Genomic DNA, 24,710 nt, shown 5'->3' with positions numbered 1-24,710 from the left:
AGGGTGCATGAAAATCCTAATGTCATCTCGGTGCCATTGGCAGATCAACATTCCAAGGCAAGACTAAAAGCAATGGCATTCTGATAACCCATATATGATATTCAAATGGTGTTCAATTCATCGAGGGAAATTTCCTTGGGGACCTTCAAGTTAATTTGAAGTGTATCCCAGCCAATTCCATTCAGCTGTTGGATGAAGTCCTCGAACCTATCTTCCATCTCCAAATGACTTTGTGCAAGCTGTTCGAGTGCGACACTTGAGGTATTCCAGTTCTCATGTAACCAATAAGCTTGCCATAAACCTCGTAAGACGGACATACTTGTAGCTCCTACCTGCATTTTTGCACAATTTCCAAGTTGATTGAACTTTCACTATAATCTTCTCGAAATCATTGCCAGTAATATTAATGCATACCTTAAACGACACAAAGACCTCAAAGTCACTTCTTTGTCGGTTCACTACAAGAATATACTTCTCCTTTGCATATAGTTTCAGAAGTGCCTTAACCTGTACCAAAAGCAAGGAATAAAGGGATGATAAACAAAAGCCCAGATTTTACTAATTGAAAATAATACTCTGGGTGCTTTTCCTCCTGCATGCACTATGCAGGCTATTTCATCGAATAATACTTGCAATATTAAATATTTACATGACTTTGGTGGATTGTGCAATACCTAATACCTTCCACCTCCTCAATAAGCTAGTTGATCTGAAATGATTACTTCTATTGTGGTATTTCAATTTGTTTTACTCAGAGGTCAGTTTGACTGAAGTAGAGAAACTAGGTAGGATGATGCAAAGCTGAGGTTTGTATCATGTAATAAAGGCGAAAGACAAAGATGGACCTCAAATTAAATGTTGTCAAGAAATTATTTTATTGTGCTTCTGCCAATATTAAAGAGAAATAAGCACTCAATGTCCGTGGCTCAATAAAACCTTTAAGGATATAAGCAAAATGATAAAGGATGTACCGTTGGAGCAGCTTTCTCCCCAGAAATCATCTCTTCCAAGGGCACACCAAATGTAATTCGTGGTGCCATGAATCTTGGCCACAATAATATGTTTTCTTCCTTATTGCAACTACTAATACCTAAATGAAACTACCAAAAATAATGGTCATTCTTATGTGATGAGAAACTTTTATAACAAAGGAGCAGAAAGATTATAATCCTTACCAGGAACCACAGAGTATATTATGTGTGATTTTACCAATATACAAGCACGCTTAAGATTTATCTGCAAGCGAAGTAAAAGAGAAAGAACAGTTTGAAAATCAATTAAGCCCTTCCCAAAACACTCTGCATGTGTACGCATAGAACAGCTAAAATGAGAGAGTCAAAAGCATTACTGAATTAAATTGGAGGACTGATAGTGATTGATAGCGCAACCAGAGGTGCAGAAGCCGCATGGCCATCCATGTAGTCACCAGAGTCGAGTATGATTTTACAAGGCCAGGTGTATCCTGCATTAAATATTCAAATTATTTCAAAATCAAAGGAAAAACTTAATCATTGGTATACGCAAATTACTTTATAGATACTGTAGGAAGGCCATCTTGAGAAAATCAATAGACATACCAGGAACAATATGCCCAAACCAAGGCCAAGCAGCTGAGCAGTTACTTCCCAAACTTCTTCCTGAAACAATTGATCAATCAATCATGAAAAGAGCACACTCTTTTCGAAGAGTTTAATACGATTCATGAATGTGCAAAACAGAAAATGGAGTCCAGTCACAACGTTTTACGCTAAATATGTGAATTTGGTTGCAGAAGTTACTCTTCCATTACCTTTGCTGCTATATCTCCCAGATTTCCCGAAATTGCAAAATGACTTTGAATCACACGGAATGAAGGATCTTTTAGTCCTCTAGCAACAGCCTGTTTAGATGTCCCCAACATGTAAATGGTGGAATCCTTGGTCACTACTGATACAAACATGCACTAATATGGCTAGAAAGAAGAGCACTACTATCTTATGATGACCAAATTACTTATTTGAAAATGTTCTGAAGAGATAACAGAAGCTAGTGCTAAATAAATACATAGGAGCGGAATACCTTGGTAAGATTTCCAAGAGATGCCAATGGCAGGAAATAGGCAGGATACAGTGGTGTGGTAAGATCAAAAATGCTGCATGATATATAGAAAATTAATGATCCAATAAGGTATTTTCATTTCACAGATTTCAATTCCACAGTATCCAACAGAATGTCTGTTAAACAAACCTTCCTGCACTGCCAATGAAGTCCGCATATAAGCGCCACTGCTTTGGATCATCATCAAAAAGGTTTCCAAATCGCCCACCTGAAAAAGAGAGCGATGATCACTGATAAAATACAGCACATAACCTTGTATTCAATTAGCTCTCTTTATAATTGACAGACCGATAAAAAAGCGTCCAACAGCTCCTATTCCATCTTTTGAAACCCATCTGCAGAAACAATCTCATAACCTACAATTCAGTCCAATAAAGAGGACTGAGATATAAATGTTGCTTTACAGATACAAACTTCACTTCATGAAACCAAGTTAAAAGAATATGAAATCCTTGGTTTTAAGTATCATATGGTGAGGTGTATATCAGGCATTGGTTCTGGTAGTTTTTAAAAAAATGACACTTCCATGCATGAAGAGATACGTATATTCACCTGATAGCAGCAGCCGAAGCAGCAGCAGTACTGCCAGAGAAAGAGCCAACACCGACAGCCTGCAAGCAATGCATGATTAAAAACTGAAACTGCACTTACAAAAACAGAGGATAATGACCTGAAGACAGTCTCTAACCTTTAGTAGACTAGAGGTGACTAAAGTTTGACAGATCCATGCAGTAACATTAGTAGGGAACTGTAACAACATGTACAATAAATAATCATCAGAAACAGATCCTGCAAGAGCAAAAACCAGAAGTTAGAAACTTTTCTAGATCATAAATTTGTCTCCATTTATGCCGAGTCCTTAGATTAAAATGCTGGCATATCAGACTACTGTTCATAATAAACCTACTAATAAATGTACAAGTTCATCCAGTCACCTGGGAAGCCAGCAGGAAAGATAAAATCTTTAACAATATCCGGAAGCCACGATAACTCGGTATTAGAGAAATGCGAGCTGTGAGACGTCGTATCAGGTTTTGGACTAGGTTCCTCTACAAATGTTTGTACTTGCAGTTCATCATCTACCAAATACCTGCCCTTGAATCCACAATTCATTAGAAACACCTCACAACCTAAGCATTTTTAGAGCCTCAAAATGTTGAAATGCAAATCTTTACATGACAGAAATCCACTTTGATTCAAAACAAAATCACATTATGATTATCATCATCTAGAAAATAGCCTAAAAGGGTGAAACAGGAAAAAAGCAAGAACCTTTTAGCAGTGCCATCTCCATATCTCTCTACCAAAATCACATGGGGCTGGCCTCGGTTCCTGTTAGAAGCAATTCAAAACGACACCGTGTCAAGCCAAAATCAACAAAATCGATTCACAATTACCAAACAGAATAGTAAGTAGAGAATGAACTTGACCCGCCATTGTCGTCGGACTGAGAAGAAGAGGAGGAGCAGCACGTGATTCGAGAGTGGCAAGCTCTGAAATTGGGAATGTTTCTAGAAGAATAAATGGGGAGGGATAGCTGTAGAGCGCAACAAGGCATTGAATTCAGTCGTCTTAATTGAGAGAGAATGCTAGAATCACCAGACCATAAAAGGAATAGAAATTCAGTCGTCTTCTTCGTTTCTTCAACTTCAGTGCCCGAACAACTGATTTAACCGTCTATCTTCCTGCCGTTGTCTAATCCTCTACCACCCAAACTGTACGTCCATCTCCCAAACGTCGTCGTTTTCTTAGGCGGTTTTTTTTTTTTTTTTTTTCATTTAGAGTAAGGTAGCGAACCACTTCGGTTAAATTAATAAGTTAGTAACACACTCACTCAATTCAAACCGAATCAAACTAATTTCTGGGTGCGGGAGCACAAACCCAAACAACTAATCCAAACTCACAACATCCTACTTACAAAATTGAGACTTTATGCAACTAGAGAAAATGGTATTAGGTGTAAGACTTTGTTTTCTTCATTCTTAATATCTTTCTTCTTTTCATTAAGAAATTTGGGAGAGAGAATCGAACTTGAGACCTCAAAAATGTCTAGCTTTAATCTGCTCAACTAGTTACTTGTATGGAGAACCACTTAATAGAGGAAACCGAAACTTATATACCGAGTAACTTGACAACAGCTTCCATTACCCAAACTGATTGTTGTATTACAATGAAAGAGGCCAGGTATATGAATGCCTAGCAAATTCAATAACATCTACAAATGACAATACACGACTGTAGAGCGCAGTGGAACACAACTTCCACAAAAGATTTGGCAAACTAACTAGCGCTAATGGCTGTCCTACAAAACACAGCCTTGGTATTCTCTCTCGACATCTAAATGCTACCTATTATAATAGCAGTTTTTCGGTCTTTCACCAATAGAAAGATGAATTTTGGTGGATAATAAAACAGATAGCAAAAATTTGGTGAAAGATAAGCTTTGTGATGGTGTGGTTTAGTTCAATACAGAGGGGGGCAACGGATGCTGGATTGTTCAGCTAGCCTTCTGCTGTTGTTCACTGCTATTTTCCTCCACAATTCGCTGAAACTCCTTCTGACTGGTCACAATCAGACGTTTGACCATGTCGTAAGTAGTAAGCCTAATGCTGCAGTTAAAAGACGGAGACTTCATCAGGTTGTAGAGATTCAAAGTTTTGGACCAGATAATACAAATTTTAAGATGATCAAAAGCAAGATAGGTATGCATGGAACCTGCTGTTTGGTAGAGTTTTCAAAGCATTAGGTAAGAAACCCCTATACAAGCCTATGAGTCCATCACGAGCCACAATACCTGCACAAGAAACATCAGCTTAAATAAGGACTTCAAGTGTGGAGCCAAAATAATAACTTGCTTCCAAACACAAACCAGTGTTAAGAATAAAACATCGGAACATTTTACATATAATCCTAGATGCAATCTAATGTTGCAAGCTGCAACTTAACAAAGAATTAACTGCAACTAGATGTGTTAAGAAAGCTAAGAACATGATTTTTCATGATATCTAATGATTTCTTGTTTTTGGGAAAAATAGACAGAGGACTATCAATGCAGAAAGCTTATATCCTAAACTCAGTGGTGTGAAACAAGGTATCAAGTTGATATAAAGAAGATATCAAAACAATGCTATGAGCCTATGACTGTTTATATTGCAACAGTATGGTTTTACTTACATTGACTTTATGACATAACAATGTGCTCCATTTATTCAGATATGCTCCAAATAAAGATCCAATACATAATTGAGAATACCTCAGGAGATATTTGATTGTTTAAGTAACGGAAATTAGAACTTTATAATTGTCAATGTCTTATACATGATATATATGCCAGTTGCTGACAGTCATATATAAAATACCATAAAGTTACCTGGAATTGCATCCAAAACATTCTTGTAAGGAGTGCCCCTCATTTGCATCTGTCTTCTCACAGTGTCCAAAGGATAGCATGTGAGTGTGGCAAGGGAAGCTGAGACCAAACCCGTTAATAGAGATGCTTCAGCTTTATTTCGAAATTCCTCTGGTAAAGACTTTTTCACCCTGTCATCCAAAGAAGACTATGAGTATATGCAATAAACTGTGTCTGCTCTTTCAAGGTAATAGAAAAGGAGGTAGGAGTGGACTCACAAGTCAAAGACACAAAAATTGACAGCAATGTATGGAGCTATTCCAATAAGAGAAGGTCCAAGACCATAATAGAAGGATGCAAATCCTTCCTCTCGTAGCATGGTTAAGGCAATCTGGAAATAACACCAAAGTCCACGTTCACTAGGATAAGGCAGCTTGTTATAAATAAAATGATCAGGTCTATCATACCTCAGTCATAGTTCGGTACCCTGGTTCAACTGCTAAACGTAACCTCAAGACATCTAATGGATATGTGACCTAGAGGAAGGAAACAGTACACATTTAAATGGCTGAACATAACAGGAAAACACTCCTGAACTTGAAAGTTCAAAATCCACTAAGGCATTACTCACAAAAGTGGATGTCATCCCTGCACAAGCACCTGCTGCTAGTCTTCCAAGAAGAGAGAGCTCACCATCTTTTCCAGTAAAAAATTTCTACATATTCATAATTTAAACATTTAGTTCAGCATATATGGAATTTGGCACCAGGTTATCTTAAATTTGGATTCAGAATTACCTTGTAAGCTTCATACGCAAAAAGCTGAACAGCACTATAAGGGATGATCCGTATCACCTAACCGAAAAGGAACTTTTAATTTAAAATGCAATTCAAGAAAGCTTCATAGACCACCAATTTGTACCCACCAATTATGAAATTTAATGAGCACACAAACCTGTGGAAGGTTTCCTTTCCAGTACCCTTTAAGTCCTTCTTCCTTCCCTATCATTGCTATGGCCTGAATTGTATACATCAGCATTAAGCGTGAGGAGATGGTCATAACAGATGAAGATAAAAAGAACCTTACAAAACAATAAATTAAGCATCTGTCTGATTCTGTTTTTTAAATCTACATAATTAGAGCTACGTAGACCAAAAACCAGAATAAGAGAAACTAAGCAGCAATGCATACTGAATAGTTCACTTCTTAGCTGGCATTGTGTACAAATTTCAGGTCTGCAATTTCTGCGTCACAACCCATACGAGTGTAAGACAGCACATAGTTCATGCCCTTAAAAAACATGGAAGAGTTTCGTATAAGAAAGACAAACCATAACATACCTCAACAAAACTAATAGCCTTCTTAGCACTTTCTTGCCCAACTCGCACCCCATGAGTCTGCAAACAATTCAACCTATTTTAGAGTAATGAACCATTCCAATTGAGCTACTACATCACCGGACATAGTGAAAACAATAATGCAGCATACAGTTTCCTCAATAACATTTATAAATTTTGCATATCAATATAGAAAAACACAGTTATCCCAATAATCTAATCAAAATGTTTCATTTTTATTGCAGATAGAAAAAACCATTGCATTCCTTGTATCGGAAGAAACCAGCCGGATAAACCTTTCTTTAAATTTCTCCAGTAATGTTGGTCTGAGAATATGAAGTTACCTAATGTTCCTATTTCTATCCAAAATTCTCTACTAAAGCTAATTTAGGGAGCCAAATTAGTAGAATTACGATGCCTTCTCCGATAACTGGAAATTAGACATTTTAAAATTTTCATTTCCACAGTAATCAAACCATAAAAGGTCACTACATTATCCCTAAACGACGTCGCACGCAACATTGAAGACAAAATTGTACCAAAATGCAACAAAAATCAAAAGAGACGAACCAAACACCTGCATAAGAATCTTGATGCGGTCAAGCGGCGCCGTGACGGTCTTGGCCGCGGCGCCTGCAACAGCTCCGGCGCAGAACAGCGCCAGGTCCTTGGGGACGCAAGCGAGTATGGCGAGTGGATGCTTCAGGAGCTGCGCGGCGGAGGGCGCGAACTCCTTATGCTGCTCGCGCTTCTCGGCGACGGAAATGCAGGCGAAATTGCAGCGAATTCCGGTGCCGGCGGAGGAGACGCCGTAAGTGAGGTGGGAGGTCTTCCAGAGGGGGTCGTGGTCAACGGAGAGAGAGTGGGAGGCGGTTAGGGATAGGGCTGGGATGGGGCGCCATGAGAGAATGGGGTGGTCTTCGGTCATGGAATTTGGGAATTGAGAGTGAGAGAGGAAGAAGAAGATAAGAGGACGTTAGGCAGTTGCAGAGAGAAAGAGAGGGGTTTAAATAGGCGTGGTATGTATTTGGTAAGAAGTGCGCGTGATTCACCAACCACTCGTAAAAAATTGGGATTTTGGGCTGGGCTTTGATTTTTTTACCATTATTTTGGATCTCAGCAACCCTGGTTGGACCTGTTTCTGGGGATCCGTTTTTTGTGATCCAGAGAGAATAATTATTCTTCATAATAGCGGGCAACGTTATATCAATCTTCATAGAGTGAACAACACTCTTCTCGCCAAAGACTTTTTGGAATGCAAATTTTGGATAAATTGTGATATATGATACCATGACAGTTTAAATGATGCGTTTCTGATCAATTTTGACGGTGTATTATCTTAAGCTTCGATTAAGATGATATCAGTGTTCTGCATACAGTGTAATATTGGTGAAATTTTGTTCGGTTGTAGATTTTACTACTGGTTATTGAACATAAAACATAAAATTCTGTTGAACAATAGAATGTAGTTACATACTTACAGTGTTTTGCAAACCGTCCGACTCTTCTCTTCATCAAGCTTATCCAACATAGGGTTCCATATGATTAGTTACCTCTCTTTTCTCATTTCTTAGAGCTTGAAGTTTCTCTAGAGTGTACGTGCACACCAAGAACCCAATTAAGAGAATACCATTGAACTTGTATATACTGAGTTTTTGTTTGATTTTGATATTTTAGGTATTATTTTGTTTTTAATTTTCATTACCCAACAACTTAATTATCATCCTCAAGTTAAACCACGTAATTTGGCAACATTGAGGAAAATCAATTGAGATTTCATAAAACACTTGATGAGTACTATTAAGCTTTACATTGATTGCATGCGAACCCACACCAACAACACAATTCCATTTATTCATTACATTACAAAATCAAAGGAAATAAGATAGATAAAAAGCCAGATTAAAAGAAAACAAACAGTCTGATATCCTATTATACACTATCCATGACATATGCTGCATGTATGTGTCGCCTGTCGTCATCAAGCTTCAACAATACCAAACTGTAAGGTATTCCGGCCAGTTCTGAAGTAAGAAGTATTCGCTTTCCGGCAGGCATGCATGCACTATAGGACAATCAAAAATTGAAGAATAGCAAATGCTTGTTCACGAATCGATGATGCTGTAATTGGTCACCCCGAAAGGCCAAAACCTGCATCAAAATCAATTGCTTAATTTGTGTTTTAACCTAACAAGTTAAGTTGCTACAGATATAGTGTAGACATGTACTTACTCTTTTAAGCTCCAAAGACTGAACCAGTTGATGTTTTAAGTCCCAGATTGACAGTGTTTGGTGCATCTACATGAGAAAGGAAGTTGGTTATGATAAAGAACCAATCATATATTAATATACTAGCCAGCAAAAAATTGAAGTTGTAAACTTACTAAGTGTCGCGTTAGATACAAAAAAACAGGCTCCAATAATAATGTAGCACAGCAGCAGAATCAGTCCTTTCAGGTAGTGAGAAGTGCCATCCTATCAATTACAAATAAAGAGAGTTAAAGAACATGAAACTGGCAATCTTAAATCCCAAATACTGATACATATTCATCAGAGGTTAGTCTTAATTACCTGCAATGTGAAGGCAGTGGCTAGGATTGATAAAGCTAGAGAGCCAGTCTCAAGGAGACTGAAATTGAGATCCATGTCAATACCCATAATCCAAGCTACGATGACACAAAATGGAACCTGCAAATTCATAGTATGAATAGAGTTTCATTAGCTAGTTTTAAAAACAAGCAAGATAGAATAGGAGAAGTAATTCAAAATTAAGTTGAATAATTTAACATGAATCCAATTTCCTTACCACAAACATGGCGATTTGAGTTGCAGAACCCAATGCGACACCGAGAGTTATATCCTGCAATGGCGTCAAGTAAATATTAAGAATTAATCTACTACAGTTATACAAAATGCTACACATTGTACGTAGATGCCATCAAGAATGTAATGTGAAACTTCTGATGAATAAAAGTAAGTTTCATTTCAGTTAAAAATGTGGTTCACAATGTTATCAAATCATCGGGAAAAAAAATGTTATCGAATCCAATCTGGTAAGGAGATTGTTGATAAATTAGTAATGTCTGTAAATTGAAAACAAATCGATCATAGGAGAATACAATTTGAGACATATATTCCACTTACCAGCTTGTTCTTGAAAGCAAAAATGACAGCTCCTGCATGTTCTGCTGCATTGCCAACAATAGGCAGCAAGATTATGCTGATGAAGCTCACAGACAACCCCCAAGAATCGGATGCTTCCTGTTCAACAAATCACTTGGTCATTGATACGACGACAATCTCAATGAATGAATCTAAATAATTTCAAACAATCTTGTGCGGTCTGATTTATTACCTCAATCGTTCCGACGACATACTCAGACAACAAAGCTATAACTCCAGTCATTCCAACCAACCACACAAAACCACTCCAGAATCCAATCACAGCCTCTTCCTCCTCGGCAACATCATCATCATCCTCCGATTCCTAATTACCAATAACACCATAACAGATTAGTACTAATCAAATGATACGACACGAACAAAACTGAAATCGTTCGAGTAATGATTTGATTAATTAATTAATCGAATTAATCACCTGAGCTTCGAATAACTCGCGGTGCGTCCAGAGCTGGAAGACAATGTAGGCAGCGTAAGCAATCATCATGACAACGCTGCTAGCTCTCGACAGATGGAGAGTGGGGACCGCGGTGGCCATGGACTTTTCTGCTGCGAACGTGAAGAGCAGTGGCAGCAAGTGACACAGCAGAGCCAGCAGCAGCATCAAAGAGTTGACATCAGCTTGTCTCTGCGTAAACACCAAACATCAGAATTAGCATTGATACTTTGATAGAATAAAACAGTGAACAATACTCGTGATAAGGATATCTACTTACTCTGTCATATTTTTGTTCAATTCTGAGGTTAGCGATGCCACCGCAGAAGAGAGAAGTGCCGAGGACTAAGAGAAGGTTGGAGAGTATCGAACCCAGAAGAGAGTATTTCACCACTGCGATTTTGTGCTGGCTCAGAGCAAAGATGGCTATAATCAGCTCGGTGGCGTTGCCACATGTCGCGTTAAGAAGCCCTCCCACTGTAAATTCAATTAACCAAATCAAATAAATTAGAAAAAAATTACATTGTTAATCAATTATTCGTTTTACCATACTTGCATGTAATATTTGATTACCTGTTGGACCAGTGAAATAAGCAATTTGTCTGCAATTGGAAATTTAAAAGGAAAAATATAATCAGAATTAATATTGCAGTCAATGTTAATGCATGTAATTACTGGAAATTAGACTAATGATCTCAAAAATTGTACTTACTCTGTGAGAAAACTAACACGTTCAGCTAGTGGCATTAGTCCAATTAGGCTCAGAGCGAAGACCCAAGGCTGTATCAAAATTTATAATCAATTAAGGTCATATATAAGAAATTAATCAAACCGCATATGCAATCAATTACTTTTGATTTTCAGTTGAAAATTATAATTTCCTAAAGCGTTATCCTTAATTTAAGGCTAAATTTACAATCCAACAACACAATATTCCGCTGTCGGAAAATAATTGCCGGTGTATATAATAGCATATAAATTTGTGAGGTCACTGTTCATTGTAACCCTAGCGATGAAGGATCAATTAGGGTTAGTACTCACTCTTCCAAAGCCAACAGAGTCAGCCACAATGGCTGCCGGGATGGCTGGGAATAACACTGACAATTTGGTACCCAATATAACCTCCTGAAGATTGGCCAGGAATTGTCTAAGAAGGATACACGGAATTTTCGAGACGAGGGTGCGATCGGACTTCTTCCTCAGTGAAGAGGAGGACCTGTTGTGAGCGGACTTCTTCCGGTGCTCCTTGGTTAGGACCTTGGGGTTACCATTTTCCAGTAGCCATGGTTCTGCTTGGTTCGAAGCCATGTTAGCTAGTGCAACACCAGATTAGGACAAAGGGATGGTTTACAGAAACCGAAAGAAGACAAGGAGGGACCGTATTATAGTACTATGCAAGCTATAATTCTCAGAATGTGATATAGATTTGGGGGAGGGTTATACAGTATAAATAGGGACTGGTGTTCTAGTGAGGCAAGCAAGTGAGCTGCTTCCTCGAAGTTTCATTTTCATTTTTCCTTTTCTTTTTCTTTTTTCTTTTTTCTTTTGGGGATTTACAGCCAAAACCAGGCTGAAAATACCTCAAGAAAAATCTGGGTTTGGTACAAAAATAAAGGTAGATCTTTAAAACTTATGGATAAAATCTGGTAAGATGTCTTCAAGAAATAAAAAGGGGCTAGATTATTTGCAATTGATTTTTCAATGGGGGCACACAGGATGTTTACACTCTACTGGTAATCTGGTATATATCAGTGTTCTTTTTCCTAAGTAGAACAAATTAGGAAGTTTAGGACTATCCCATGGAAACCATTGTCTCACCAGTTCTACATTACAAGATATGATGAGCCGACGAATCCTCGTACATTTTGGGCAATGCATTTACTAGAAGCGCAAGAAACGAATGAGACGTCATTCAATACTCCACCAGAACTATGGTTGGCTAAAACCGAAAATTCTTCTATGCACCAAGGTGTAATCAACAACAATTTGATATATTTAGTTTACTATTATCTAAAGACTTAAATAATATGATAAATTTCATCTAACATTCTATTCATGTTGGTTTAAGTACACTTCGAATCCTCTCTCCGCCGAAACTCTTTTAAAATTTAGATTATTTAGTTGACATGACAAAGAAGATTTATCTTGACTAGCAAAATGAAGACAAAGTGAAGAAATGGCGGCTGTAAAAAGAAATGATGAAAAGTGGGATTTGAGCAAAATTGTACTAGGTTTCAAGTCTTTGCAATGTAATGATGAATTCTTTGCCTTACAACTGATAAGAATCGAAATATACTGTTGTAACTACTTATTCACTCATGGATAGTGATGTCGATCTCGGAACTTATTCTCTCCCAAACAAACAATACCATGCATATCTATCTATTAATTAATTGACGTAAATCCAAGGATAGTTATACTTCACTGCCTCAAAGCTTGACTAGTGCATGCAGTCCTCGAAGAATATCTGGCAAACTCTTCGAAGACAAAGAACGAACAGTTACCAAAGAGTTAAAAAAGGAAGTTGAATTTTTTATTTTTTTTACTGATCTGTTACCAGAAACTGATAATGACATGGCTGTCGATCATGGTCATCATCTGTCATAATTCATATCAAACAAATCATTGAATTAAGGGTCGAGTAGGTATGTAACTGACGCTAGCTATCTATAGGAACCTTCGTAGAAACTCACTCAATCTAATCTAGAAATTCTAATACTCTTGAGTAGTACAAAACAGTCGGTTATGGTTCGCTTTCGATGCTTAAATTAGGGCATGCGCAACACTCAGATAGATATGACAAACAGTACTCACATGGAGAGTATGAGCAATCCAGAAACTTGGTTCTATGTCTTCGTTTTTTATGATGACATCTGTATAAAAGGCAATATTATTGAGAAAAACTGAGATTTCAGGTAGTTTTAGTACAGAACCTGCAAAGCTCCAAAGTTGGGAAGGTAGAAAGAAATTTCGTGCGGTAATAGGTAGTACTATTGATTATTGAAAGGTCAATTTTACTTTCCAAAGTGTGTGCTATATATATCCTGGGTTGTAGCTCGTCAGTTGTACCAAGTTTTCACTTTCATGCATACATTTTCGGCTATCCAGCTTCGATTTCGAAAGGGTTCTACTCAAGGTCATAAGTTGGTTGAAGTTTTTCTTCACAGTTTGCTTATATGGTTTGGATATAATTGTGATCAATTTGTTCACAGTTTTTTCCCTCTTAATTAGTAGCAGTACTAGCTGATACCTGTATATATTCTCGTTATTTTATGTTCAAGGTCGACCCGACTCTTTCAATCAGGCATTTACATTTATACATTGTATAAATATATATATCATTGTATATGATATCTTACATATCTTTTTATGGTTATAAGTTGCTTTCAAACAATCTTATACAACCTTACTAATGATCTAGAACTATAAAGTTATATTTCATAGCCGCCATTGAAGTAGTTTACTTGAAGCAGTTAATATAAATCGGCTAGATCGAATCAGCTACAGTAAGGGTTTTTTAACGCCAAATTTCAACATGATGCTTATTTCAAAGTGCTATATATTTTGGTTGGTATTTTGCATGTAGTCTCTCAACTCATTTGTGTGTGTATGTGTTGAGAGTATCAACGATGGAATCCTCAAAGTCTTTCCAAACCCAGAGACTAATCCACGTTAAGAGAATTTTATCAGAATGTTTCCTCCCCTCTGGTCACCAAGAATAAATTAGGATTTAACTCCAATTAACGTCAGTTGGGATTCGAACCTGGATATGGGGTTCCACACCTAGACTTTTACCAACTTCTCAACTCATATTTATGTTCTCCGGAAATGGGCATAAGTTATGGCGAATTTATAGCATTAGATAACGAATGCAGTCTCTCTCGATAGGGTTGGTATCAGTTTCAAGATGGCCATCTCATGTGAAGAAACATATCATAAATCGGTAATTTTTCATCGTGAAACCATATTTATCAAATTTCCTATGCCGCCGGTTATGTTTTCGCTCTTCAATTTACGGCCAGTGAGAATTTGGCAAGTGACCCAGAAACTTTGTTTCTATCCTCATCAATAATATCATCTGCCCTGTAATGAATCGTATGGCTCCAACTTCTCGCTATATAATAAAGCTCTGGCTCCTCCAGATCGATGTTCATCGTATTATTGTGGACAGCTTCAGGCCTCCAGTAGGACGTCATATGATATATACGTACTCCAAAACAGGCCACATATACATTGATATGTGTACCCAGTTATTAGAATTAGTTATAGCTTGCCCCCACATGAGTATATTTGTCACAGAAACCCTAGCTAAGAGTTAGAGAGACGAGCTTCCACGAAGCTTCATCCCACCGGCCTATTAGCCCTAACAACGTGTGATGGCCGGAAATGGACGACACTGGATTTGATCGACGATCCTGTACATGATTTTGCATTGATCACTGAAAGGAACTGTAGTTGTGGGGAGGGCAAATAATTGAGCTGCTATGAAATTTCGACGAAGTTTCTCCCTGACGTCTCCAGGCTAGGGCTGTTTGGCAAGATCATTGATTCCAGATATAGACGTATACGTACATTTAGAAGTGTCTCTCTCTGATTTGCATGTTGCACAGTTTGATGATATTGTCGATCTCGTCGATCGAGTTCTATGTTTGTAAGTATATATACTATTTCGTATGCTATTGTCGACATAATATAATTCACTTCCACGTAAACCTAATAAGGAGGTACGCCAGATCCTTCTTTAACCGACGAACTTTTACTATATATGTCTTAAAATTAGGGCTATTGGTCATTAACTCATATATTAACCTTCGATCATCTTTACTTTCAGATAGTTTAGGGAAGTATCATCGTAAAAATGGTCAATTCGCATATAGTTCAGGGAAGTATGCAATGTAGAGCAATCAAATATGGCTAACAGATCTGTGAATAATTCTGTCAAAGTGAAACATATACAGGCATATATTGGTCGGGAAAGATGAAGGGTCTTTTTAGAATAAGAGGATCTACGTCTTTCTTGAAAGGAGTTCTCGACTTCTCTGTATGCATGACTATAACTAATCATACTTGGAGTTCTTACAGTTCAACCGTACTAGTTCTGCTGGTAGCTAGAATTAATGAATCAGTAACTCCTGTTTGGCATTTCTGAGTTCAATTTGGTACGTAATACGTACCGTGGTCCATATATATTATTGTATTTGCATGTGACTTCAAGTTAAAACTTAGCTAACTTTTGACAACATGCACATTATGTACAACAAGTTAGGTCGACGAGAAGATTCCAGATCTAAGTATTCCTCAAAGGTCGATTTTGGGATATCTGCATAAGCATCTATGATGATGCGAATTTGTATCAAAAAGGGCTTGTTGCGTCAAAGAGTGGGTTAATCAAGAGTACGGAAGCATAATACGGATGATTTGGACTTGAGCTAGCTAGTTGGGCAACGTCAATATCATATACATTGATGATGATACGTCACGAGCTAATTACCACGCAAATTTAAGCTCTCGTTCTACGGAGTTCATAGGTCAAAGCATAAACACGACTGGCCAAAACGAAAATATATAGCCTTTTAGTTAAGGTTTGGATCTTCTGCACGGTTAGTTCACATCATTATGAAACTACGAAGAAATGCTCTTATGAAATACTTACCACGCAAAATTTCTGTGATATACGGCGGGTCAGATCCAAAATAATGACATATGTGGCCAAAGATGTCCTCTGATATATGGCTCTGCATATATACCAAAGGGCCGGGCGCTCGTGATCGAGCATGCATGCATCAACATCATGTTAAACAGCGATAAGGTTTAACAATAAGCGTGACCCGTGGATCACATTGTACCGATACTGTCCAAACTTAACCACCTTTAAGGTGTTGAGTTTTAATCAAAAGGCCTCGGTACAATTGGATAAGATCCATCCACATATAAGTTATATTTTATTTGTCACTTTTCTGATGTGGGATCTATTCCTCTCCAATACTTCTAATACCGCCCCTTCACGTGCAACCTGACTCAAAGTCCGCACGTGAAATGAATCAGGACGGAACGAACCAAAGGACACTTGGTGACAATCCAATCGGAACATTCCGATGGTGAGACAAGAAGCCGGAACCGGGCGAGAGAATAGAATCCCGGACCGGACGAGAGAATGAACCCAAATCGGGCCCATGAGAATTGGAGAAGTAATTGGAGAGGGACCCGCTCTGATACCATGTTAAACAACGACAAGCGTAGCCCGTGGATCACATTGTACCGATACTGTCTCAACTTAACCATTTTTAAGGTGTTGGGTTTTAATCAAAAGGTCTCGATACAATTGGATAAGATCCATCCACATATAAGTTATATTTTATTTGTCATTTTTCTGATGTGGGATCTATTCCTCTCCAATACTTCTAATACATCAGTACTCGAATTCTCGAAATCTAAGAAAATATATGATTTAGGATTGGTTTGAGCTACTGGAGATTGGACAAGAAACACTATTCAGATTGTGTACATTCAAATAATGGAGAACGTAAATTGGACGGCAAAGACAGCTAGCTAGCTGGGAATCAGTATGATCATCAAGATTCAAGAAGGAGAAAACTGCAGGTTATATATAGAAAAATTTTAGGAGAGGCGGCAGAGATTATTGGGAGTCAATATGATATTCAAGGATAATGCATGATAGGGGATCGTGGAAAGGCTATATATGTTTGAGGCACCATGCCAATTTATTCATTGATCACCATGGTTGATATATGTACGGTTCTACCTTCAAATTTATATCAAGGCACCTGGAAAATTATGATCAATATGTTTGATATGCTATCTATATATATGTACGCCTTTTTCTTTTTAGGATTTACAATTTTAAAACGAGTTTTATAGTGTCTGTTGCACTTCGGTTTTGAATGGAACCAGCAAATCGATACGGAAAGCTGAAACAATATGGCCGAAATGCTTTTGAGAAGTTCCATCGCAGTTTCTCTCATTTTAGCTGGTTCGCCACAATGCCATAAAATTTAAACACAGAAAGAAGACATGCTATCAACATTATGAGCTATCCATAGTCCACACTCCATACGAGTTGATTGTAACTTCTCTATGACCAAAGACGCTTCAATCCTTTACATGGCTAACCACTATTTCCAATTCCGGGAGCTGTGACCCTGAGAGTCCATATCTCACCTGAACGGCTGCACTCATACCTCTTACTTGAAGCACTACTCCTTCATCCATGGTTTCAGTCTCAAGTGCATGTTCGTCCTTTTTGTTTCTTCATCTGAGGAACAGAAATTATGATTTTTACATGTTGATGTCTTTTTTCCGAGGATTGAGAAGGGTGTCAGCGGTTTCTGTATTTGTCAATAACTCACTACTTACCCATTGGTGTTTCGAATATCAAGAAGCAGATCCCAATAACAATGTAGCAAAGAATAAGAATCAGCCCTTTCACATAATGGGAAGTTCCATCCTGTAAAACAAAAGGAATACGATTTAGAAGACTCCAACATATATTTACGAAGTTATGAATGTTAATGTGAAAGTTACCTGCAAAGCTATGGATGTGGTGATCACTGCTAGAGTAAGAGACACCGTCTCGATGAGATTGAAGTTGATATCCATGTTAATGCCCATTATCCAAGCAACAACGACGCACGCTGGCACCTATTAGTGACAATTAACAGAAGTCTCATAATGTTTAGCTCAGGAAGTTAAAATAGCTTCAAGAACTCATGAAGTTTTTAGCTTTGATTATGAACTCGCACCACAAACATGGCGATCTGAGTTGCAGATCCCAGAGAGACTCCTAAAGATATATCCTGCAATTGAGCAAAAAGGAAATCATGTAGAGTTTTTTTGAGGAAAATCATGTAAAGTTTATGAATGCAAAGAATTGTACTTGGCATTTTAAAAAAGGGAAGGGAAAACCTGAAATACTATTTGGTGTACAATATTATTATGTATAGTGTTACTCACCAATTTGTTTTTAAGAGCAAATATGATTGAACCTGCATGCTCCGCTGCATTTCCAAGAATTGGAACTAAGATGAGGCTGAGGAAGCTCACAGACAAACCCCAAGATTTTGATGCATCCTTATACAATTAGGAACATTTCAGAATGTTGATCGAAGTGTGTACATTCTCATCAAAAGCAGATTATATACAATAGTAGGAATTACCTCAATTGTGCCAACCACATACTCAGACAACCAAGCTGTGATTATTGTAACAACAAATAGCCATACAAATCCACTCCAGAAACCTACTGCAGCCACATCATCATCGTCATCATCATTTGATTCCTGATATCAGTCGCATATTTGATCAAGTAATGTAAACAAGAACTCTAATGATAGTTCTATGAGAATATAGCTCAACTTTCCTTATTGGTCAGTGGTGATTCACAATGTTAAGAACACCTTCACGGTCGGTGCCTTTTACCGGCTTTAGCACCCAACCTTAATTCTGTCAAACTTCCATCAAAATGCACTCTTGACAAACTAATCCATTTTGTTGGAATTAAGGATTTGGACTAAGATTAGCAAGGGCACTCACCCCATTTGTGTTATGGGAATCTTATTACCATAAAGGTAACATTGTGAATCATTCACACAAGGGATATATATAACCCATTTTCTTAGCTTTGTTTTTATTCCTTATGTTACTTGCTGCATAAGTTACATCCTGTACTAAAAGGGTGAAATCAACAAAGTGTACATCAGCAATAATGCAAGATGAAGGTGAGGGATAATTACTTCGTTTGATTCAAAAAATGTGCGGTGAGTCCATAACTGGAAGAACAGGTATGTAGCATACGAGAACAGCATAATGATACTAAGGGCCCTTGATAGCTCCAGTGCTTGGCCTCCTGTTACAGTAGAGTCCCCGGCATATTGAAGCAACATAGGCAGCATATGACAGAATGCACCTAGCATTAGAAGGAGGCAGTTCACATGGGCCTGCCTCTGTGAATAAAAGAGAATTAAAAGGACAAAAATTATATGAATTTAGCTAGTTGGGTATTGCAGACTGTAATGAGATCTTACTCGTTCGAATTTTTGCTCACTTCTTAGGTTGGCAAGGCCACCACAAAAAAGAGATGTCCCAAGAACTAAAAGAAGATTTGAAAGAACTGAACCCAAGAGAGAGTACTTGAGCAACCGCAATTTGTGTTGATTTAGAGCTGAAATTGCTATAATCAGCTCTGTGGCATTTCCAAATGTTGCATTTAGAAGCCCTCCCACTGCAAGACAAAAAAATAAAAAATGAAATTGAGTTGGTGACAATTTTAGTTCAATTCAACCAAACAAATATACAAAGGGGGAAATGCGAGTTAGGTACCTGTTGGACCAGTGTAGTATGCTACTTGTCTGCAATGTGAAATACAAAATGCCAGTGGAAAGGGATTAACTAAAACAATTGTGTACACTCATCATTGGAAGATTAACTTTATGCTGATAAGAATTTGCATGTAGTATGACTTACTCTGTGAGAAAGCTGATTCGCTCAGCAAGTAAGGTTAGTGCAAGCAAGCTCATAGTAAAAATCCAAGCCTGTTAGGAAAAACAAGAAATAGTATGTTGGAAGGACTATGTTTCAAGGTGTACCCTAAAGATCTGAATTGATTTTTTGAACTCTCCAAAGCGCTTTTAGCATTATTTGACGAAATATTTTGAAGTGCTTTCGGAAGTATATACTATAGATTATCTCAGGAAGCACCTCATAAAGTCACAACTGTACGTACATAGATTGTCTCAGGAATCACCTCACAAAGTCACAAGGGTTCACAAGTGCTTTTGAAGAAACCATAGATTTCGATCGTATAAAAAGTTATGATCTTCTAACAACGACAGCGTTTCCAACAAAATAAATAATTGAAGAAACTTCCTACAGTCCTACTATATATAGATTCTATGAATCCTCAATGCTTGCATTTAGTGATCTATTTGTCATTATCTTGGTAACCAAGCTAGCCATAAAGAAATTACTTGTATTCTAAGGATACAGAGTTAAGAAGCACTGACCTTTCCAAAGCCACAGTAGACAGCAACAAAGGATAGAGGAATGGTGGGAAGGAGTACCGAAAGCTTGGTCCCCAGAAGAACAACCTGAAGGTTACTGAGTACCCTCCTAACCTTCCCATTTTGAACACTAACAGTCATGCCATGGTGAACCTCCTCCTCGGTTCTACTTGTGCCCTTCAAGTTGCCATTTTCCAAGAGTTGTTCTCTGTTCGAATCCATGTTATAATTTGGTGCCACAAACAAAACTGGATCAGAGCAACTGAACAGAGAGAAACAATTTCTGTTTTAGGTTCAAGAGTTGGTTGATCGAGAAGCTACTTTTAGTTTCTTATGAAAGTTAGTAACTGTGATAATTCATTGCAATGGACCTAATAGCTGCCCATGTGTGTGACATTAGCACTGACATATATCTGCCAAAACTTTAAGCTGATATAACTGTGGTTTAGTGAATGATGGTAACAGGCCGGTCCTGAAGAGTTGAAGGTCCAGTGCGAAAAAAATCATTGTGCCCCTTATATTAAATTTTTTATTTAATTTTTTTTGGTTTCAAACCTATTTGTATACTCTTACCATTGTTATCTAAAAAAACCTCTTATATAAGATTTTTTGCCCCTTATTAATAATTTTTCTCTTAATTATGTATATTAATATATATATATATATCTAATTTTCGTTTTATCTGGGAAACAAGTCTGATAGATTATATTGTTCATACAAATGACTAAAATATCGAAGATCGTGGAAATACCAATGATCTAAAACTTGGAATTTTTGAGAAAATATCAAGATCGATAAAACTTCAATAAAAACTATAGAAACTTGCAGAATAACATAAAGTCCTTATATCTTTAAGAAATGTCTATTAGTCTTAATTAGTATATGTTAGATACATCATGAATCTTAATTCGATAGATATTTCTAATCTTTCTTGAACAAGATAGATAAACCTGAGTACTTTACAAGTTCTAGATAACATTCACTACAAAAAATGTCTACAAAAAATAGCACACGTACAGTGATTAAGTTGGTTGTATCACAATTTCTTTAAAACGTGGAATTATAATTTTTTTAATATTTAATCAGTAATACCTCACATATATCTTCAAATGTGGGAGCTAGTTTAATTGTGTAATATAGTATAACTTCATACAATTATACGATAAGGAATAAAAACGTGTGCTATCTGCAGGCTTGGCTAGCTGTCAATCCACAAAAAGCACACCCACACGTGTGGGCTGTAGTGACAAGCCAAACCAACACCTTTTGATATATATTCAGAACTGAAGGGAATTTGCAATTTTGCAGAACTCAGTCAACTGATGAAGACGGCAAGCAATTAGAGAAGTGTGAAATGTTTTCGTGCCCTTTCTGGTTCTCAGCCTAGTGCGGTCGCACAGGCAGCACTGGGCAAGGACCGGGCCTGGATGGTAAGTGCAAAAAGTTTCAACATAATCTGTTTATGACATGCTCTAGTGTGTGGTAAAAGAATTTGAAAAAGAATACATATACTGATATTCAGGACTGAAATGGACTGATGGGAATTTCAAATATACAGAAGGTTAATCTGCGTAATTATTGGAGCACATTCACAGCCTCAATTAAGAGAGTGATTCACTCAATCTCAGATTCAATCACAAGAGTGATTTCCTCCATTATTCAGAATTGAGTCCTAACTTATATATAGTTTTGGATAGTTTTGATTCTGTAATTATAGGCATTACTATTCCTTATTTCCTTCTGTAAATGTCAAACACACTAGCCTATATTATGTAAGCTTTGTAATCAATTTCGATTAAGGGGAAATATATTTCTACATGGTATCAGTTTAACCTAAAGATCCATACCTGTGTCTTTTTCTTCTTCCTTGTTTTTCTGCTTTTCTGCGTCTTCTCTTCCCTGTCTTCTTTTCTCTTCTTTGTCCTTCAATGGCTTCCTCTTCCTCTTCTATCAACCAAAACACCTCTTCTTTTCCCAAACTCACTGAATCCAACTATTTAGTTTGGATTGTCCCCATCCAGTCCTATCTCAATGGTGTTGATCTATGGGGCTATGTCGATGGCTCCATTCCGGCCCCAGATCGCACAGTCGATGTTCCAGCCAGTGGCACTACTCCGGCATCCACCCAACCCAATTCGGCGTATAAAGCCTGGTATGTTGAAGATCAGAAGATTGTTAGTATTCTCACTACCTCTCTCACCGAACCCGTTGCTCGGATCTGCCTTGGAGAGACAACATCCAAGGGAATTTGGGACTGTCTCGCTAATTTCTTCAACCAAAAATCTGCTGCCAATGCCACAAACTTGAAACTTCAACTGTATGAGCTTCAAAAAGGGACCCAATCTGTTGATGCTTCCCTGCAACATGCCAAGTCGATTGCTGATGCTCTTGCCTCCATTAATCAGCCCGTCTCTGACGCCGACCTGGTAATTGCTACTCTCCATGGTCTTGGTTCTGATTATCTAATGCTTCGCACTGCCTTGTCACAGACCACTCTCCCTAGCTTCTCTGATCTTCGTGCCCGGATCTTGGCCTTTGAGGCGCAGCAACCACCGTCGGCTACTTTACCAACCGCCACTGCTCTTTTCAACAACGGTGGTTCAACCTCCAATCGATCTGGTCGCCGCCCGTATGCTGGTAATGGTGGTGCTGGCCGTAATTCCGGCAAAAATCGCCGAAACAAGGGAATAGGGTTTAGGGTTTAGAACAATTCCAAAGAACTCTCACTGATGGAACTGGTCAGGTATCTCGAGCTCTTCTATCTGTCATTGATGATATGGAACCCACTTGTTATACTCAGGCATCTCAATCCAAGGAATGGCGTTTGGCTATGGCTGACGAAATCAACGCCCTCTTGAAGAATCAAACCTGGTCCCTTGTTCCCCCATCTCCTTCACAAAATACAGTTGGCTGCAAGTGGGTTTTCCGGATTAAACGACTCCCTGATGGTACCGTGGATCGATATAAAGCTCGACTTGTTGCCAAGGGATTCCATCAGCGTCAAGGCATCGATTATCACGAAACCTTCAGTCCAGTCATTAAACCGGCCACAATTCGTACAGTCCTTGCCATTGCGGTCTCTCGAGGGTGGAAGCTTCGCCAACTTGATGTCAAAAATGCCTTTCTCAATGGTTTTCTTGCTGAAGACGTGTTCATGACTCAGCCCCCTGGCTTTGTTGATCCTGATCATCCAACACATGTTTGCAAGCTTCACAAGTCCCTCTATGGACTCAAACAAGCTCCTCGTGCCTGGTTCCATCGAATCAGTGGTTTTCTTCTCTCTGCAGGCTTTCACCAAAGTAAAGCTGATCACTCTCTATTTATCTTTCACTACGGGCCTCACACCATATACCTCCTGTTATACGTCGATGACATTATTGTGACTGGTAGTAGTGATGGAATTGTTGAGAGCTTTATTCGAGCTATTGGTCGCGGCTTTGATATAAAGGATATGGGGTCTCTACACTATTTTCTTGGTTTACAGGTCTCTTCATCTCCAGCTGGCCTTCACATTAACCAACTTAAGTATGCCCATGACATCCTTAAGAAGCATGACCTTCTCCTCAGCCAACCTATGAGCACTCCGTTAGCAGCCAAGCCAATTCTAACAGCAACCGACGGTGATCTCCTTGACAATCCAACAGTTTTTCGTGAACTTGTTGAGTCCCTTCAGTATCTCACGATCACGCGTCCGGATATAAGCTTCGCTGTGAACTCAGTTGCTCAGTTCATGAGTCAGCCACGTACCTCTCATCTAATAGCAGCCAAGCGCATTCTCCGCTATGTCAAAGGAACTCTTGACCATGGTCTTTTCTTTAGTCCTCAACGCCAACCTGTTCTCCTCTCTGCTTACTCGGACGCTGATTGGGCCGGCTGCCCTGACTCACGCCGCTCCACCACAGGCTATCTTGTGTACCTTGGCTCTAATCTCATTTCCTGGTGCTCCAAGAAACAGCCTACAGTGGCTCGCTCTAGTGCTGAAGCCGAATATCGCTCTCTAGCTCATGCCTCTGCTAAAAACTACCTGGTTAGGCTATCTCCTCTTTGAACTTGGTGTCCGCATAAATCTTCCCATTATGCTTCATTGTGACAACCTCAGTGCTACTTACATGGCCTCCAACCCAGTCTTTCATTCCCGTACCAAACACATTGAGCTCGACTATCATTTTGTTCGCGAAAAAGTGGCCCTTGGCAGTCATCGTGTTTGTTACATTCCTTCAGTTGATCAGCCTGCTGACCTCCTAACCAAACCCCTGCATAAACACCGGCATAACACCTTGTGTCTCAAACTTGTC

At 38.4% G+C, this 24,710-nt stretch overlaps 4 protein-coding genes across 4 annotated transcripts; all 4 read right to left on the bottom strand.

The window, feature by feature from the left end:
• Positions 1-101: 101 nt before the first annotated feature.
• LOC101313334 (UPF0420 protein-like) lies at positions 102-3,655 on the bottom strand. The gene is made up of 15 exons (XM_004305080.1): positions 3,528-3,655; positions 3,370-3,429; positions 3,033-3,187; positions 2,786-2,886; positions 2,650-2,708; positions 2,386-2,432; positions 2,227-2,305; positions 2,059-2,131; positions 1,790-1,879; positions 1,578-1,637; positions 1,349-1,462; positions 1,176-1,236; positions 972-1,090; positions 415-507; positions 102-332 (listed from the first exon to the last, which is right to left on the bottom strand). The coding sequence occupies exons 1-15, from the start codon at positions 3,653-3,655 to the stop codon at positions 102-104; spliced, it is 1,470 nt and encodes a 489-aa protein (XP_004305128.1).
• Positions 3,656-4,433: 778 nt separating this feature from the next.
• On the bottom strand, positions 4,434-7,711 carry LOC101313043 (probable envelope ADP,ATP carrier protein, chloroplastic-like). The gene is made up of 10 exons (XM_004305079.1): positions 7,361-7,711; positions 6,787-6,843; positions 6,401-6,463; positions 6,244-6,300; positions 6,078-6,161; positions 5,914-5,982; positions 5,725-5,837; positions 5,468-5,637; positions 4,813-4,891; positions 4,434-4,706 (listed from the first exon to the last, which is right to left on the bottom strand). The coding sequence occupies exons 1-10, from the start codon at positions 7,709-7,711 to the stop codon at positions 4,595-4,597; spliced, it is 1,155 nt and encodes a 384-aa protein (XP_004305127.1). The 3' UTR covers positions 4,434-4,594.
• Positions 7,712-8,544: 833 nt separating this feature from the next.
• LOC101307313 (vacuolar cation/proton exchanger 1-like) lies at positions 8,545-11,821 on the bottom strand. The gene is made up of 12 exons (XM_004302496.1): positions 11,441-11,821; positions 11,112-11,179; positions 10,973-11,001; positions 10,680-10,876; positions 10,382-10,591; positions 10,139-10,270; positions 9,928-10,044; positions 9,590-9,643; positions 9,355-9,471; positions 9,168-9,258; positions 9,016-9,081; positions 8,545-8,934 (listed from the first exon to the last, which is right to left on the bottom strand). Exons 1-11 carry the CDS (start codon positions 11,705-11,707, stop codon positions 9,020-9,022), a joined length of 1,344 nt encoding a protein of 447 aa, XP_004302544.1. The 5' UTR covers positions 11,708-11,821; the 3' UTR covers positions 8,545-8,934; positions 9,016-9,019.
• A 5,792-nt stretch (positions 11,822-17,613) lies between these two features.
• On the bottom strand, positions 17,614-20,637 carry LOC101312752 (vacuolar cation/proton exchanger 1-like). Its single transcript, XM_004305078.1, has 11 exons — positions 20,419-20,637; positions 19,880-19,947; positions 19,736-19,764; positions 19,441-19,637; positions 19,150-19,359; positions 18,574-18,696; positions 18,371-18,487; positions 18,160-18,213; positions 17,942-18,058; positions 17,774-17,864; positions 17,614-17,672 (listed from the first exon to the last, which is right to left on the bottom strand). The coding sequence occupies exons 1-11, from the start codon at positions 20,635-20,637 to the stop codon at positions 17,614-17,616; spliced, it is 1,284 nt and encodes a 427-aa protein (XP_004305126.1).
• Between the last annotated feature and the right edge of the window lie 4,073 nt (positions 20,638-24,710).

The sequence above is a fragment of the Fragaria vesca genome, linkage group LG6 (genome assembly GCF_000184155.1).
Source record: "Fragaria vesca subsp. vesca linkage group LG6, FraVesHawaii_1.0, whole genome shotgun sequence".
NCBI lineage: Eukaryota > Viridiplantae > Streptophyta > Magnoliopsida > Rosales > Rosaceae > Fragaria > Fragaria vesca.
The sequence above is the reverse complement of the archived record's forward strand: the minus strand, read 5'-3'. Positions and strand labels throughout refer to the sequence as shown.

Excerpts from the sequence above, each read along its gene's own strand:
- LOC101313334 (XM_004305080.1), bottom strand. The coding sequence starts at position 3,655 with ATGCCTTGTTGCGCTCTACAGCTATCCCTCCCCATTTATTCTTCTAGA. Across the intron at positions 2,887-3,032 it reads CTTTCCTGCTGGCTTCCCAG|GATCTGTTTCTGATGATTAT; the intron begins GTGACTGGATGA and ends TTGCTCTTGCAG. Across the intron at positions 1,463-1,577 it reads GTTTGGGCATATTGTTCCTG|GATACACCTGGCCTTGTAAA; the intron begins GTATGTCTATTG and ends TATTTAATGCAG.
- LOC101313043 (XM_004305079.1), bottom strand. The coding sequence starts at position 7,711 with ATGACCGAAGACCACCCCATTCTCTCATGGCGCCCCATCCCAGCCCTA. Across the intron at positions 6,162-6,243 it reads TTGCGTATGAAGCTTACAAG|AAATTTTTTACTGGAAAAGA; the intron begins GTAATTCTGAAT and ends ATGAATATGTAG. Across the intron at positions 5,838-5,913 it reads GGTACCGAACTATGACTGAG|ATTGCCTTAACCATGCTACG; the intron begins GTATGATAGACC and ends TGTTATTTCCAG.
- LOC101307313 (XM_004302496.1), bottom strand. The coding sequence starts at position 11,707 with ATGGCTTCGAACCAAGCAGAACCATGGCTACTGGAAAATGGTAACCCC. Across the intron at positions 10,592-10,679 it reads TTGAACAAAAATATGACAGA|AGACAAGCTGATGTCAACTC; the intron begins GTAAGTAGATAT and ends GTGTTTACGCAG. Across the intron at positions 10,271-10,381 it reads GCGAGTTATTCGAAGCTCAG|GAATCGGAGGATGATGATGA; the intron begins GTGATTAATTCG and ends ATTGGTAATTAG.
- LOC101312752 (XM_004305078.1), bottom strand. The coding sequence starts at position 20,637 with ATGGATTCGAACAGAGAACAACTCTTGGAAAATGGCAACTTGAAGGGC. Across the intron at positions 19,638-19,735 it reads ATACTACACTGGTCCAACAG|TGGGAGGGCTTCTAAATGCA; the intron begins GTACCTAACTCG and ends TTTGTCTTGCAG. Across the intron at positions 18,214-18,370 it reads TTGCTCTTAAAAACAAATTG|GATATATCTTTAGGAGTCTC; the intron begins GTGAGTAACACT and ends GCTCAATTGCAG.